The 15,612-nt window shown below is 49.7% G+C and overlaps 1 protein-coding gene across 1 annotated transcript; it reads left to right on the forward strand.

Moving 5' to 3' along the window:
- The first annotated feature begins 1,506 nt into the window (after positions 1-1,506).
- Positions 1,507-15,506, forward strand: nos1apa (nitric oxide synthase 1 (neuronal) adaptor protein a). The gene is made up of 10 exons (XM_052073586.1): positions 1,507-1,935; positions 2,459-2,530; positions 8,538-8,630; positions 10,093-10,151; positions 10,789-10,897; positions 11,231-11,372; positions 12,203-12,408; positions 12,524-12,691; positions 13,272-13,437; positions 13,851-15,506. The coding sequence occupies exons 1-10, from the start codon at positions 1,831-1,833 to the stop codon at positions 14,411-14,413; spliced, it is 1,683 nt and encodes a 560-aa protein (XP_051929546.1). The 5' UTR covers positions 1,507-1,830; the 3' UTR covers positions 14,414-15,506.
- Positions 15,507-15,612: the final 106 nt, after the last annotated feature.

Consider the following 15,612-nt stretch of genomic DNA (forward strand, 5'->3'; position numbering starts at 1 on the left):
AGTCGGCAGCGTGCCAAAAGCAGAAGGTGACGGCCTGCTCTGCTTTTTGCCAGTGCGACAAAAGAGAAAATGAAACGCCGGCCTAATATAAGTCAAGTGGAATGCGATCGTGATAGCCCCGCCTACTGCCCCCGGGCTCCTGTAGTTGGTGCCAGAATCTGGCCCAACAAATAATTGGGGACAACTTTCGCACCAGAGTTAGAGCCAGTTTAACTGGTGGTTTTTGCAAATTTGCTGGAAAAACAAAGAAGTTGTTCTAACCTGGGAACTGGCCCAGAACTGGCACGAGCACAAGCGCGGCGGAAAAGGGCCAAGAGTGGCCTGGGCGAAGGCCTGCCCCGCCCCCTGGCCCAAAACTAGCACATGCACAAGCGCGGCGGAAAAGGGCCAAGAGTGACCTGGGCGAAGGCCTGCCCCGCCCCCTGGCCCAGAACTGGCACGAGCACAAGGGCGGCGGAAAAGGGCCAAGAGTGACCTGGGCGAAGGCCTGCCCCGGCCCCTGGCCCAGAACTGGCACGTGCACGAGCGCGGCGGAAAAGGGCCAAGAGTGACCTGGGCGAAGGCCTGCCCCGCCCCCTGGCCCAGAACTGGCATGAGCACAAGCGCGGTGGAAAAGGGCCAAGAGTGACCTGGGCGAAGGCCTGCCTCGCCCCCTGGCCCAGAACTGGCACGAGCACAAGCGCGGCGGAAAAGGGCCAAGAGTGACCTGGGCGAAGGCCTGCCCCGACCCCTGGCCTCCAGTTCTTCTACCCCCGATCAGGCAGTTGACCATACTGTGCGCTGTTGCGTCATCATTTAATCAACTTCACATATCATTAAACATCAAAATAACCACTATGGAAAGATTTCATCATTGATCTCTAAGCGCAAGTTGAAAAACAGATATGCCACGAAACCAAAATAAAACTCAGGTCGAAATGTCGAGTACTGGTTGTTCAAAACGGAGCTTCCATATGAAGACTTCCGTAAATTCCTGGTTCGCCCCCCCCCCCCCCGCCTCTATCCACGTGAATTTGTGCCCCTGCCCACCCATGTTGCCCAGTCCCGTTAATTCCCATAATTTTGCAACCACTGTCAGAGCACGCGTTGAATGAAAAGGTAAACCGAATACATACACTGAAAACACGGACACTGGAGCGTTATTCATTTCTTCTTATTATTATTTTTTATGAATTGGCGCTGAAAGACAATGGTCAGGTCATTCCGCGCCGAAGAATGGATTCCCTTTGGCCATAAAGAGGCGAAGTTGACCTCGAAGCTGCACAAGCCACTCCTTCGACTGCTGGAAGGGAAAATTCCGGTTGTTCCCGTGCGCGTCGGTGCGTGCGCGCGCGGTATAAAAAGAGGGCAGGTACTGCGTCGCGGGCGGGGCCCCTCCTCCAGAGAAGCCGAGGTGGGTTCGCTCCAATGGAAACCGCTGGAATGGCCCAACCGACGCCTCCAATCGCTCCCTCCTGACGTGCTGGCGCGGGTGGGGCGGGGGTTGGGAGAGGGGAGGGAGGGGGGGGTGTCCGGCCCCGGCAGCCACTACGACCGGAGGCGGGATTCGCCTTAGTTCCACACTCCGAGCGAAACTCGGCAAAAGACGTCGCTCGGTCGGGCCCCGCAAACGCAAACGCCGAGGCGGCTCCGGTTCTCCACTTCGGCCGGCCGAGGGCGGTGGAGCGCCGCGGCAATGCTGCGACGACGACGACGACGGACGAAGGCGACGAGGAGGAACGCGCACTGACCGGATTTGGAAGTTGATTCCAGCCCGGAGCGACGACGCCTCGCCTCGCCTCGCCTCGGCTTTCTTGGACGCCCTCCGGCCCCAAGAGAGAGAGAAAAAAAATGCCTGCGAAAAGCAAATACAACCTGGTCGACGATGGGCACGATTTGAGGATCCCGCTCCACAACGAGGAAGCCTTCCAACATGGAATCAACTTCGAGGCAAAGGTACGCATGCCCCCTCCACCCAGGGAAAAAGTTACATTGCTTGCACTGAAGTCTAAATGCAGCACCCCTGTTCTTTCAACCCAAATCAGCTTACTTTTGGTTTTTTTTTTTTTTTGTCCAAGCCGCATCGTTCCTGTACATTGGAAAACAGCACGAATACATTGAAGGGCGACAAGCTATAATATTAATTTGTGTATTGACTTGACGTGGTGCAGTGCTACTATTGATATAAAAAGTAGACGTCAGGTGCGTCAAAGTCATTTTTTGTCGCCGGCCGTTTCCCTTGGAGGGACGTTATGAATATGCGGAAACCTTATCAATATTTCATCCCCCAATTTGAAATTTGGCTTCAGACTTTAGCAAGCGGTCGTGGAACGTGACGTGCTTGATTTTGTGCTTTCCGCCGGGCGACATACAATGAGGCTCCGGGCCAGATCTGGGCCCCCGGGCCTCGACTTTGACACCGGTGGCCGAACGGAGACGCGATGCTTAATCCGCTTCCCTTTTCCATTGTTGACACCAGTACATCGGCAGCCTCGACGTGACGCGACCCAGCAGTCGGGTGGAGATCGTGGCCGCCATGAGAAGAATCAGGGTAAGCGTTCAAATTCATGCGACTTTATTTGTGTGTGTGTGTGTGTGTGTGTGTGTGTGTGTGTGTGTGTGTGTGTGTGTGGGCATTTAATCTGCATCAAAGGTTGCGTAATCATGAGTTTGACAAAGTAACAGGGAAGACGTGCGCTCATGAGAAGTAGCGTTGCAGAATATGTTGTACTTGTGAGTGCAAATATGCAGAATTAAGACTCCATCGGTATGTGGCGGATGTGCTGGCTCAATTTGGAGCATTCCTTTTGAAGCGCTGCACTCAAGTGCAACGTCTCCTGACCACCAGCTGTGCAAACTCCAGATTTATAGCTTTCTCTCCAGACTGCGCTGAATGAGTGCCTGCGTGCCAACTCGGCAACGTTTGACTTTTCATGGTTTCATCGGATCGGTTGCCGGCGGCGTAGGGGGGGGCCGTCTGACTCTTGTTTCCAAAAGAATTGGACAAAACCAGGCCCTTTATAGTCCCCGGTTCAAATCGACAGTAATTCATTTGACCTTGTGTTGTGTGTACCGTCATGATCTCGTCCGCTGAAGTGCATTCCAACACAGCATCCGCACTCGAACGCGTTGCTCCAAAAATTCTTGACGCCTTTTTTTCCCCAATATTGCCCGGCACCTCTGAAGCGGACCTCTCAGTGTGCTGCCATGGCAGCAGTTGTCGGCAGGAAAAGGAGCTTTCGGGTTGGCTCGCTCCAGTGTCAAAATGCTCCGACGCTGGCCTGAAAACACAATCGAAGGAAACCGCAGGATAATGGAACCCAGGAAGGAAGATGGACTGGAAATGAAAAGCGGCAACTGAGTATATACTGCGTATGACTTTATTTCGTGTATTGCTCAAGTTGCTGAAGCGTGATTTTTAATGAGTGCAACCGTCATTTTTTTTGCACTCATTAAAAAAATTTCATGACATCATCGTTTTTTGAATTCATGACAGAGTTCAGCAAATCGTGAGGCTTGTGGTCAACATATTAGCGAATTGCTGCCAAGGGCGTTCGGCGGACCCAAGACACCACCCCCGAAGCGGGGGGTGGGGGGGGTGGGGGGGGGTGTTGGGGGTCATGATCATCGGGTCAAGGGAACGCTGAGGCTCCGGGCTGCATCGAGGTCAAGTCCAATGGAAGGTTCCACAGGACGCACTTTGTCCCGGCGACCTCTCGTTCATTTGAATGGAGAGCGGTCGCTCTCCATTCAAGTGAATGGAGCCAGTGAGGTGCAGGAAGCTTACTGAATTTTTTTGTGGTTATTATTATTTTTTATTTCTTTTTTAGCGCACGCTTTACTATTTCATCCAAAGGCTCATATAAAATTGTAAATATGGTTAAGTGTTCTTGTGAATCAATTTTTCTGTGATTGCAAATTGTTCCAGTTTCTTTTAATCTGTGGTCGTTTTCTAGTTTTTGTTTTTGTTTTGTTTTTTTTTAAATGCTGGAAGCTCCTCCTGTAAAACAGGCTGAGCAGCAATTAGCATGTTTGTGGATACCCACGAGAGCCTCGATACCTCCCATCAAGTGACCCAACAACCATTTTTGGAAGAGTTAAGCTCAAGGGCCCTGCAGGCGGCGGAAAAAAACAGACCCGTCGACATGATGACCAAATGCCCGCAGAATTTCCTTCTCGCTCGACATTCGGGACAGCCAGCGGTGCTCAAGGCACAACAAGAGAGTAACGCCGACAGTGATTCGTTGCCATTTTGCACGATTTTCCATCTGACTTGCATTGGCGACTCGTCACCTGGCAACCTTTCCTTTCCTTTCCTTTCCTTTGCGCGGTGTCATTGTTCACTACCCGCATGAGTCACCCGCGAGCGGCTTGCTGATAACAAACTGGTGCCGTTGCAAGGCAGGAAATAGCTACCGGGCTGCGTTTTGCACTCTCGCGTCATTCCACCAACAATGCGTACACACTTCAACTTGTCGGTGGGATTTTTTTGGTGTTTTTTTTTTTAATAGCTTTTTTAGCAGGAGGATTGCTGCTTGTTTCCAGAGGAAATGTTTGATTAGTTGCCAGGGAAAATGTGGCCAACCTCCCTTCCCGTGGATCTAAAAGAGAATTGTGCCACTTGGTGTGAATCGCTCATGCGACAAGGTGACATGTTATTCGGTTGGCAGGCAAGTGGTTAAGCGGGTGTTATTTGCGCTTTCGCTTACCCCGCCCCCCCCCCCTCTCTGTTTGTTCCTTCTTCAACAGTGTTCTGCCCAGCTGCATTTCCCAATGAATACCAATAGTAGAATATAAATAATGACAGAGGAAGATGTCAAACTTCCCTGTTTTACCGAAAAAAACTCTTCCAGTGTAAAAAAAAAAAAAAAAAAAAAACCAGGTATACTCTTCTGCATGTTAGTTTTTACTTTTGACATTAAAAACAAAAGGATTCTATTCATTTATTGATGAGATCAATAAATCAGCCCTTTGTGACTCTTAAAAATGGATGGCGGCCCGCAAATGGGCCCCCGCGCCATACTTTGGACACTCCCGACCCCCGCGCTTTACTTCAATCTTCTGTCTCCCTAATCCGTGTCTGTACTTCCCCCTCTTCGCCGTCGGCCCCCTTCTACCTCCCCCCTCCTGCCTTTTTTTTTTTTAATCTGTGATTGCTTCTTGTCCCTCTCCCCACTTTGGGGTTTTCCACCCCATTCATATCTTTAGACGGCAAGGCCATCTCTGCATCATGACGTAACCCCCCCCCCCCCCCCGTTCCCCTAGCCCCAGCAGCCACCATTTCAATTGTTAGTCCATAGCTTATCCCCCCCCCCCCCACCTATGCATGCTTCCGCTATACATAGCGTGCTTCCCATTGCCGAGACTTTCCCGCCTACGCCGCGTTTATCCGTCGACAGGCTGTGAAAGCGTTCAAATGATACTTCGGAATCGGATCTTCTGTCCTTTTGCGACATTGAAATTTCTTGACAAGGTCGGCTATTTGTGCCGTTCCATGAGGCAAAATCGTTTTTCGCGGCTCTCCGCTTCCAAGCTTGACCTGGAAGCCGCCCTCATCAATCGGCCCCCGGTCCCGCGCGTTATCTCATCCCGACACCAATTTCCGCTTCCTGCCTCCCTTTGCCGTCTCAATCTGGCAGTCAGCTCCCCGGGAAAATGGAACTTTCCGAGAGGGCTCTTTTGCGTTACTCGAAGGACTTTGAGAAATTAAATCGGCCGCGTGGAGATTTGGCTGAGCCTTCTTGGACGGATTTTCATTTCTTCCGTTTTCCTTGTGCCGAGCTAACCGAAGCCTCGCTCGGGAGAGACGCGAGGACTTAGTTGTGTCTGAGTCCACCTTCAAAGATACTTTGAATCCATCCAGCCTCACCGACTCTGTCTTTCCAACAGCGCTGACATCTCCGCTCAACAAACCGGGGCTGTGAAAAATGCTGTCAAGCGGCGCCAGTCAAATACTTTTTACATCTACAAATGTAAAAATGTAAATACTGTATTAGGCCGTAGTTGGCCATTTTTTGCGGAACTGGTTCGTACGAACGAACGACCATTATCGCGGTTTTCATTCTGTTCATGACAGTCGTGTCATTTCTTGGTATGGATTATTATTTTTTTTTTTTTACGGCATCCGTGGCCCAGTGCGACGTGACTTGTGGTCTTCGCGCTGGCTGCCATATTGTCTTGATGTACATAATAATTGGATTACACCAAAGGGATTATCATCACGCCACCGCTAATAGCGCTCCGAATGATTCCCGAGGCTTTTAGATCAGGGCGGATGAAAGAGAGTTCAAGAAATTGCATGATGAGGCGATAGTGTTCGCGTCTGTGAGTGTGTGTGTGTGTGGAAGGGGGAGTGGCTTGATAGTGGGCGAGCGTGAGATGGAATTATGTTGCCTTCCATTCTGGTTTTAATCGAACCTTTTCATCTTGGCGGACGCTTTCATTAAGCCGCAGGCCGCGGCTCTTGGCCTCGCTCGCCATTGGCGCTGCCGCGTTGGATAGAAACTTTTCTCATCCACCGAACCTGCAAATGTCGCTCACTGGATAATACTTTGGCCGTTTGTGTCATTTATCTGCCCTCTGATTGGCTGCCTCTCCCCCAAAGACAAATGGGATTGGCCTAAAAGAGGAATAGGATGTCAAAAAGGTGTTTTGATGTCATTCTGATTTTTAATATTGATGGATTCTCATAACGAGCTCTCTACACATTTTTGGAGTTCTTTTATCCATTTGAGACGTGGTGCCAGCATCGTGAAGTGCTTGAACCCGGACTCTTCCGAACTCGGTCCACTCTTGATATTTTACCGTTTTGAGCAGGAAAGTGGATGTAAAATGTGCAAAACGGTCATTTAGAATTTGTTGAGCTCTTGTTTTTTTGTCAGATGCGTGATGGTAGAAACTGGCGTTTGTTTGCGCCGTTGTGGGTGTGAACGCAGTCGACTTGCTTGCTGAGTCGAATGCCAAAGAATACAAGGGAGTCGAATATGTTCATATCATTTTGTGCAGGTGTAAAACTACATTTTCAAAGAATTCAAATGAACGGTCTAGTCATTCCAGCTCCAGGCTGTCCCACGGTGCACGACTGTCAAAGAAATAAGCCTCTTTGGTCGCTGCGCCCCCCTTGCAGCCACTAATCCGCCATCTCTCCAGGGACTCAAGATAATGAGTCCCAATGAGGGATTACAGTCACTTCCGGCCACTGCCCAATTTCAGACCCAGCAGACAAAATGGCTGGCCCGAGTGAACCTCGCTATCGCGGATCTAAGACTCAACCTTGTTCTTGCCACGGCTCTGGTGTAGGTGACGACTTGATGAGTTGCTTACTTGGAAATATTCAAAGTTGAATGAAGTCATGCCAAGCGATCGTGACATCATTTTTGTCCCAATGCATCGCAAGATCCCAACATCAGCCGCTTTGATGTGTTCAGGCTAAAAAAAAAAAATCAGTTTTGCCAATTTTCCACCTAATGGAGGCCGTCTCAGTCCTTGAAATAGCCTCGCTGAAAAAAAAAGACAAGGTTTGAGGTGCCCTTGATGTCTGTTGACTGCTCATTGTGATTATTGCTTACATTGTTTAGATTTATCTATTATCTTTTTTTTATTTTTATACGGTTTAGTTTTGCTGGCTTATCTTTAGCTGCGATGTGTGTTTCGATGCACTGAGGATTGAGAGGAAAGACATTTCTTCTGTGCCGTCTGTTGCGCAATTTTGCATATTTGACCATAGAGATGACCTTGATCTTGACCTTGACGTCCACACCAAAGGAATCTTTAATAAACATATCTATGCAGATATATATGTATATATATATTTTTTGAAGCATCAAATTGAAGTGATCCCAATTGAATAAATAGCATTTAGTGGATAGGAGCAAGACGCTCTCATGGAAGTGCAATTTCCGGGCACCTTCTTGTCTCGCAGTCGGATCTCATCTCCTGTCTCATAAGGAGCACTACGGGACCTGCTTTTCATCTTGAGCTGGTCACTTTATTCAGAAGAGGTGAAGCTATTAACTCGGTTCATACTTCACCCGTGTCGCCGAACTCCATTCCGTGACTTTGACGGGCGGTTTTCTTCGGGGGAGGGGGGGGATGGAGAGGTACTCTGAATACCATTAGGACATCGTGATCAAGCTGAGAACGTTTGTCATGGCCGTTAATGAGAGCACAGGCGGGGTTCCCGACTCGGAATATATCGAGTCCTCTTGGCCATTTGTAAGCTTGATGACGACGGCTTGAGTCTCGTCCGGCGATAAATTCGCTCACAAGAAAGACGTCTTAGCCATGCGCTAATGACCCAGAAATCATCACAACACTATTTTATGGGCTCACACGAGGATTTCGTGTTTGATGTGGGGGAGGGGGAATGGGGGATATTTCTATATGTATGTGTGTATGTAAAATCAGACTTATTTACATCCCGTCCAACATGTGGCAATGTTTATTTTATTTTTTTTTAATCCAATAATTTGCCCATTTTGTAGCTGAGCCACAGGTGCCGGCCGGGCGTTCTGAACGCCAGAATCCGCGTTCACGTCCGACTTCTCTTCTCTTTGCAGTATGAGTTCAAGGTGAAAAACATCAGAAAGAAAAAGGTCAGCATCATGGTGTCGGTGGAGGGCGTCAAGGTGGCCTTGCGAAAAAAGAAGAAAGTGAGTGACGTTTCTCATTGTCCTTGTTGTGTATACACTGCCAGTGTGTGTGTGTGTGTGTGTGTGTGTGTGTGTGTGTATATATATATACAGTATAAATATAAACCAGGGGTGTCCTTAATGACTCCCTGTGGCATCCCCTGAAAAGGGACAAGCCGAAAGGAGAAGAAGATAAACCAGTGGTGTCAAACATACGGCCTGTGGGCCGGAGCCGGCCCCTAAGGAGGTTTGATACGGCCCCGCGGGATCTTTTAAAAGAGGGGGAAAAATGCATTAAAGACACAAAATGAATATTTTAAGTAAAATGTGATTCCTGGATTATCCGCTAAGGGGGGCACACTGTTTTGATCACAGTAGAAGACAACGTTGTTTTGATCAGGGGGGGGGGGGGACAGCAGTCTCAGTCTGTCACCGAGATAAACCCAACGCAACAAATGATATGAAAGCACCAATCAATGCTTCTTGAGACCAAAGAGATATTTTAGTGATTCATAGCACAGTATGCTATAATGTTCATGGTCGTGGAGAAAATGTGGCAAGCTGTTCAGCGATGAGGCGTGGAAACTGTTGACATTAGTTGATAGTCCCTTAGCCAATCAGGATGCAGAACGCAATGCGCTGTGAAAAAAAAAAAAAAAATCTGTGACACAGCCAAGCCGTGAAAAAGGAACCGTGTTCCAGCCAGGGATGGCCGTCCATCGCTACGAATGATCTAATTTGCTTTGCATCAATGTGGAATATTGTTTTAATGCCACTTTCAAGTAATTGTTTTCAAAGGTTAATATGAGCGTCAGCGGCGTGGCTGAGATGAAGAGCCGTCCGTCCGCAAGCTCAAATGTCAGGCGGCGGTCTCGCAAACTCATCTCAGAGTCCAAGCGCAACGATGGACTCCAGATAGGAGCGATATTCAGTCAACAAAGAAAGCTTCAGCGAGATAGGAATCGCTCGCAATAATTCCTCGCTTGACATTTTATTGTGACATTGAACTCCCGTGGGGGGGCCGACTGACGGGTGGGGAGAAACTGAGTGTGTGGGTTTGTCCCGCTCAGTGAGTGCGACTCTTTTCTGTGGTGGCGCTTGATCGTCACCGCTAATAAATGTCACAGGACTCCCGTGAGTCACGCGTTTGCAATTCCAAAAAGAAGCAAATTCTAAATTATGCGCTTGCACGCTGTAAAGTCAGAGTCTTGTGTTATCATTGCCCCTTTCATCACTTTTGGTGCCCCCCCCTCACCCCCCGCGATCCAACATGTTTGGGCTTCGCTTTCAGGAAAGTCGCAATTGCTCTGCCGCTGTAATCAGGAGCAATCGTTGAAAAATCGTCTCGTCGTGTTTTTGTAGCGCCGCCCTAGTGGCGCAACGCCGCAACTGCAATTAAAATACGGCGGAGGACCATCGATCGCTCGGAAAACTGCCGAGTGAATTCAGCAGTCCTGATGCGTGATTTCTTTTTGATTTACAGAAGAAAGAATGGATGTGGGACGAGAATAAGATGTTGGTGATGCAGGACCCCATTTACAGGTAAGTCGCATCTTTCCTTCGTCGCCTTTTCCGTAGTCTTGCAAAAATGGTCCGGTTTGCAATATCTCAACTTTATTCTTCTTCTTTTTTTTAAACCGTGATTTGTTGTCAGAGTGGAAACGCTTCTTTATTTACTTAGCGGCTGTCAGGCAAGACGGAGAAACATCCGGCTTGGGTCTTTGGGAGCGAGAACTTTTAAAACTCTGTCGATGGCCGTCATGAATCATTTAAGAGTGTAAAAAAATGAATTTTGGTCAAAACTCTGTTTTGAGCAGATAGGTCACATTTGCCGCTCCGCCTTCAAGCCCCCCCGCTGAAACTTTTGGCCGCGGCGTTGATCAATGCTTATGTTCTGCTGCTCCCACCCACTGGCTCCTCGTCTCTCGAAATATACGCCCTAATTGGTGCCTGCTGCTCTGGAAACATTTGGTGGCGCAAACCGTGTGGAGTGACGCGCAGTGCGTGGTTGGAATGGGGACGGTGGACATTTTTGTCACGTCTGCAGCTCAGCGAGATTCCGTCGGGAGCTATCGTTGATGTCTGTGGCGTTCAGTTTTGTTATAGCCCTCGAGCTACATTTTCGTTTTGCTAGTTCCGTATTTCAATTGTGTTCTTGTTTTTTTTCTTCTTCTTTCAGAATATTCTACGTGTCTCATGACTCGCAGGATTTGAAGATCTTCAGTTACATCGCGCGAGACGGCCACAGCAATGTCTTCCGCTGTAATGTTTTCAAGTCCAAGAAGAAGGTAAACCGGCACCTTGTTTTCAAACCTCCAATAGAAACCTTCCTCCTTGCGGATTTCAATTCCTGCTCACAGCCAACATGAACGGAATCGAAGTCGTGAGCTACGTTATTACGGGCCGAGTAGTGACCGCTGCAGTAGCACACTGCTATGTACAAAATAAAATAAAAGCTCCCCAGGATTGGAGCCATGTCCTAAAACGGAGGTGTCCAAACTACGGCCCGGGGCCATTTGCGAGCCTCCATCCATTTCTCAGCGGTCTGAAATGATATTTGACTTGGGCCATAAGGTTAGTAAAGTGGAAAAGTGGAAGCAACTTTTCTCCTTATCCAACAGAGTCAGGCCATGCGCATTGTCCGGACTGTTGGTCAGGCGTTTGAGGTCTGTCACAAACTGAATCTGAAGAACGCACAGCACAACAAGGATGGACAGGTGGACTGCCACGGTGAAAAGAATGGAAACGGCTCCTCCGTTTCAGGTAAGCGCGACACGCACATGCTATTTACAATGTATTAAACAAAAAGGTCAGAAAAAAAAAGCCACAAAAACAAAAGGCAGCAAACAAAGGATCATACAAGTGTCATTGACGCTATGCTAACTTGCCTAGCAGATGCTAACAAGGTGTTATTATTATTATTATTTTTGTGATTAATAGCGCAAGCGCTCTCTCGGGTAAACGTCGACATGAGCAGTGACGTTTGGACACTTTAAGTCACGACGTGGCTCCGACTCGGCTCTTTGCCGGTGGAAAAACCGAACAGGTTCTTCGTAAGAACTTGCTAACTCATTCAGTGCCAGCTAATTCTGGAGCAAGTCGGAAAAGACGTTTAAAAACGTCTTTGGGAGCGAATGAGTTTTAAGCACCAGTTAAATACAGCCCTGGTCTGGCACCGAACAAGCACCATTTTTGGGGGGGTTGGGGGTGTGTTGAACATTTGTAACATGCCCTTGCCTCGTGTTTGAAATCTGCTACGATTATTCTTGGCCCCCAAAATTCATCCGTCAGTAGTCTCTGCCCCAACTATTAGCCGTTAGCTTGCGCGTCTTATCAAATGCTTCCCAAAACGTGCACAGAACATCAAAGCCTACCTGAAGAGTAGTCAATAAGGAAACCGGGGGGGTGTGGGGGGTGGGGCGACTTTCGAACCAAGATTTCGACTTCCCCATTTGCCATCGAGCCCCCAGTCGTCTTTTCAAGTATCTTTGATCTCGATGGATGTCGATTGACTGTTTTGTGTTGATTTGCCGTCCATCCATTGCGTGCCTGCGTCCATGCTCACACGCCTGCTACCACATGTGCGCGTGCAGGGGTGCGTGCTCATCCGCGGGTGTGCGCGTGCCTTTTAGTGGGCTCCGGGGAAGCGGACAAGACGGCGACCGTTCTCGAGGAGACCGACATCGATGCCGATGAGACCAACCAGCTCCCAGCGGCCGAGGAGCTCAACGTGAACCGGGGGGTGACCGACCTGGACGCCACGGCCAAGACCTCGGACCTCGGCCTCTCGCGCAATACGGTAAGTTAAAGAATGCGGGTGCGGAAGAGCGACCTCGTTGCGCGACGACCTTCAAAGTCCTTTTTGATCGGCGCGGTGACGACGTTGGACTTTGCGTGTTCCTCCGCGGTGGCAGATTTCCGAAGAAGCCTCCTTGCTGACGTCCAGCCCCAGGCTGCTGCTGCTCCCCCCCGCATCCGGCGCGCTCTCACCCGGAGCTCCCTTGTCCGTTCACCATCAGATCCAACTCCTCCAACAGCAACTTCAGCAGCAACAGCAGCAAACGCAAGTGGCCGTGGCGCAGGTTTGCTAACACTTTATGCTTTTGCTCATGCAACCTTCACTTCCGTCGAGGGCAGTAAACCACACGAGCTCACTCGCCGCGAAAGGAACGCCAGACAGCCCTGCCCCCCCGAGAGACGGCGAGATGGAGTTTAAACGAAATTAGAAGAGAATTAGCAGATGAAGTATCGCTCCCGTTCTCCAATAAGTGTTCCGATTAAGTCGTTTGCTGTTTCATTGATCTGCCATTAATTGGCCGGGGGGGGACTGAGGAGTATCAACCTCATCTGTGCCCTTTCTTCTTGTATGCCTTTGAAAGTCAGCATTTCAATTCGCTCCGGATGTTCAGGCAACGGCGCCTCGGCTTTGTTTTGACGCGGCGGAGGTTCAATTCAGGTTCAGATTATTAGGTCGGCGGGTCGTTGCGGGTTTTTTTCCAGACCGTCTCCAAAATTTTCAGGTACGGTTTCAATTCGTCAGCGGATGAGCCTTGGGGATTTCCGTTTTTGTCAGCCCGTTGGCACCGGGGCTGCGCGTCTTTCTTCTGGCAGAGAACGTTTTCACAGCGTGATTTTTTTACCGATCGGTTTCTTTCTGTGAAGGCGCACCTCTTGAAAGACCAGCTGAGCGCCGAGGTCACGGCCCGACTGGAGGCGCAGGCTCGAGTTCACCAGCTGCTGCTGCAAAACAAAGACCTGCTGCAGCACATTTCGCTGCTGGTCAAGCAGATCCAGGAACTGGAGACCAAAATCGCCGCACCCGACTCCGGTAAGTCAAACTTCAACTCACTTTTGCTTGAGCCGTTGGCGGCGGAAACATTTTTCAGGAAACATCTTGTGGTAGCGACCGTATTATGACACGTATTGTATGACGGTATAATCGTTTAGGGCACTGGTGTCAAAGTCGAGGCCTGGGGGCCTGATCTGGCCCGCCACATCACTTTATATGGCCCGCAAAAGCAAATCAAGCTTGTCAAGTTCCATGGTGCTTACTAAAATCGGAACCAAAATTTCAAATGGTCATATGTCATCCACAATAATCCCCAAGTTTTTTTTGACTTCTTATTTAAAAACGGAACAAAAATTGATCGACAAAAAGTTTTCCTCCAAGCTACGAATGAATCATTTGAAAACCATTATTTGTGACCGTGATGACGTCTTCCTCTTTTCTGCGCTCGTCAGCGGGATCCCAGGACAGTTTGTTGGAGATCACCTTTCGCTCCTCGGTGCCCCCGGTAATCTGCGACCCGACGACGCCCAAACCGGAGATGTCTGCCTTGAACCTCCCCCTGCTTTGCACCACCGACGTGGCCGTAAACCCATTCGCATCTTCCAACGGGAACGTGGGAAGCCTGCTAGGTAGGGACCGACGGGTTCTCAAATTAGAATGTTTTCGTTTTCTCCCGGGGCCCGCGCCGCCTCCCCTCTCCTTGGCCCCCCCTCCTTTGGAAACCAAAGAGCCCGAGGCGACGGAGATGCCCGAAGACACGGCAAAGTTATCGGCTCGCGATGCCGGTTCGCCGAGCCGCCGCCACTTTGCTGCTTTTCGAGAGTCGGGCATCGTCTCCGAGTGCGAGTCCAACACGGATGACAGTGACGAGAGGGGGGAGGAAGAGGAGGAGGAGGGGGGAGACGCGGTGATGGAATTCTTTGGTTGGGGAACGGAGGCAGAGACCCTCAGGCTGCTCAATGTTCTGAACAAACGGGTGACTCCCGACTGCCTGGGAGATGAAATTGCCGTGTAACTCCCACAGGAGCAAACTTCAGAGGACTGCTCACCCCCCCAGCCCCCTCCCCACTGTCATTCCAGCCCCAAAATAGATGACACGCGCGTCATGGATTCATCTCTGCTCCACAAACTTTGTACATTTACACACCAACAAACATGTATTTGTACACAAATTGTTATCAATGCACGTGAATAAGGTTGATGGATGATCATATTAAGACAAACGTTGGGCAAACTGTCCGTTTGTTTGGGAACTTGAACGAGCTTCAACCCTGTAACTGGGCAACCTATCGGCATGAAGTCGGAATTTTTAAACTCATATCTTCTGAGTGATGAAATGACCCGTAGAACAAGCGCTGGTATCCGCAATCTTGTGATTTGGGTTCCGTCCCGCAGCTCGTGAGGACCTTCGAAATCTTGGCACTGTTCTTTCCTCACTGGTGAACGAGACCCAAGATACTCAGGGCGGGGGGGTCTCGTTCCCGACCTGGACCATGGCATTCCGACCTTTTGCCGACTGAGTACGATGGTCTCAGGTTTGGAGGTGCCGATTCTCAGCCAAAGCGTTTCGCACTGTGCTGCAAATCGCTCCGGTGAGAGTTGAAGATCGCAGACGATGCGACTCTGCGGGTTAGCAAACCGGACCTCCTCAATGCTTCGGCTGTGCCAAGAAATTCTGTCCATCAAGGTCACCGACAGAATCTATGACAAATTGCAACTCCGACTGGAAACAAAGTCGCCGTATTGCTAGCGATGCCGGCCAAACTCTGACACGGAGTAACCGAGCCGCCCGTATCAATGTTGCCGCTCCTGTAGTCGGAACGAGGCTTCCGGTCTTCCAAAAAAAGTGGCATTGCCAATCCGGAGGCCTGGACTGTTCTCTATTCACACGCTGAAATGATTCTTTTGTCCGTTGAGTGTTTATCGCTCGTCGTCTCGCCGTTCGGGGCAAATGGACCGACGTACGCCGGAGCCAATTGCCCGGTCGCTGCAGTAAATCTTCCCGGTGAAATGGGACATTACCGGCGCTTTTTGTACCCCTCGTTTAATCGTCCGCGGCATTTCCGCTGGCTCATAAAACCCTCGTTAAATTCTGCACTTATTACCGATCATAAAACAACAGTGAAATGAAGCTTTTGTTCAATAGTGGCGTTCGAATGTACTTTGCTGAATAAAACCGCCAACCGGGTCGCGCCGACTCATACCGGTTGTCTT

The sequence above is a fragment of the Hippocampus zosterae genome, chromosome 8, assembly GCF_025434085.1.
Source record: "Hippocampus zosterae strain Florida chromosome 8, ASM2543408v3, whole genome shotgun sequence".
In the NCBI taxonomy this organism is placed as follows: domain Eukaryota; kingdom Metazoa; phylum Chordata; class Actinopteri; order Syngnathiformes; family Syngnathidae; genus Hippocampus; species Hippocampus zosterae.

Bases quoted from the DNA above. Each gene is read 5' to 3' on its own strand.
- nos1apa (XM_052073586.1), top strand. From the start codon at position 1,831: ATGCCTGCGAAAAGCAAATACAACCTGGTCGACGATGGGCACGATTTG. The intron at 8,631-10,092 runs GTGAGTGACGTT...TTTGATTTACAG, and splicing joins CCTTGCGAAAAAAGAAGAAA to AAGAAAGAATGGATGTGGGA. The intron at 10,152-10,788 runs GTAAGTCGCATC...TTCTTCTTTCAG, and splicing joins ATGCAGGACCCCATTTACAG to AATATTCTACGTGTCTCATG.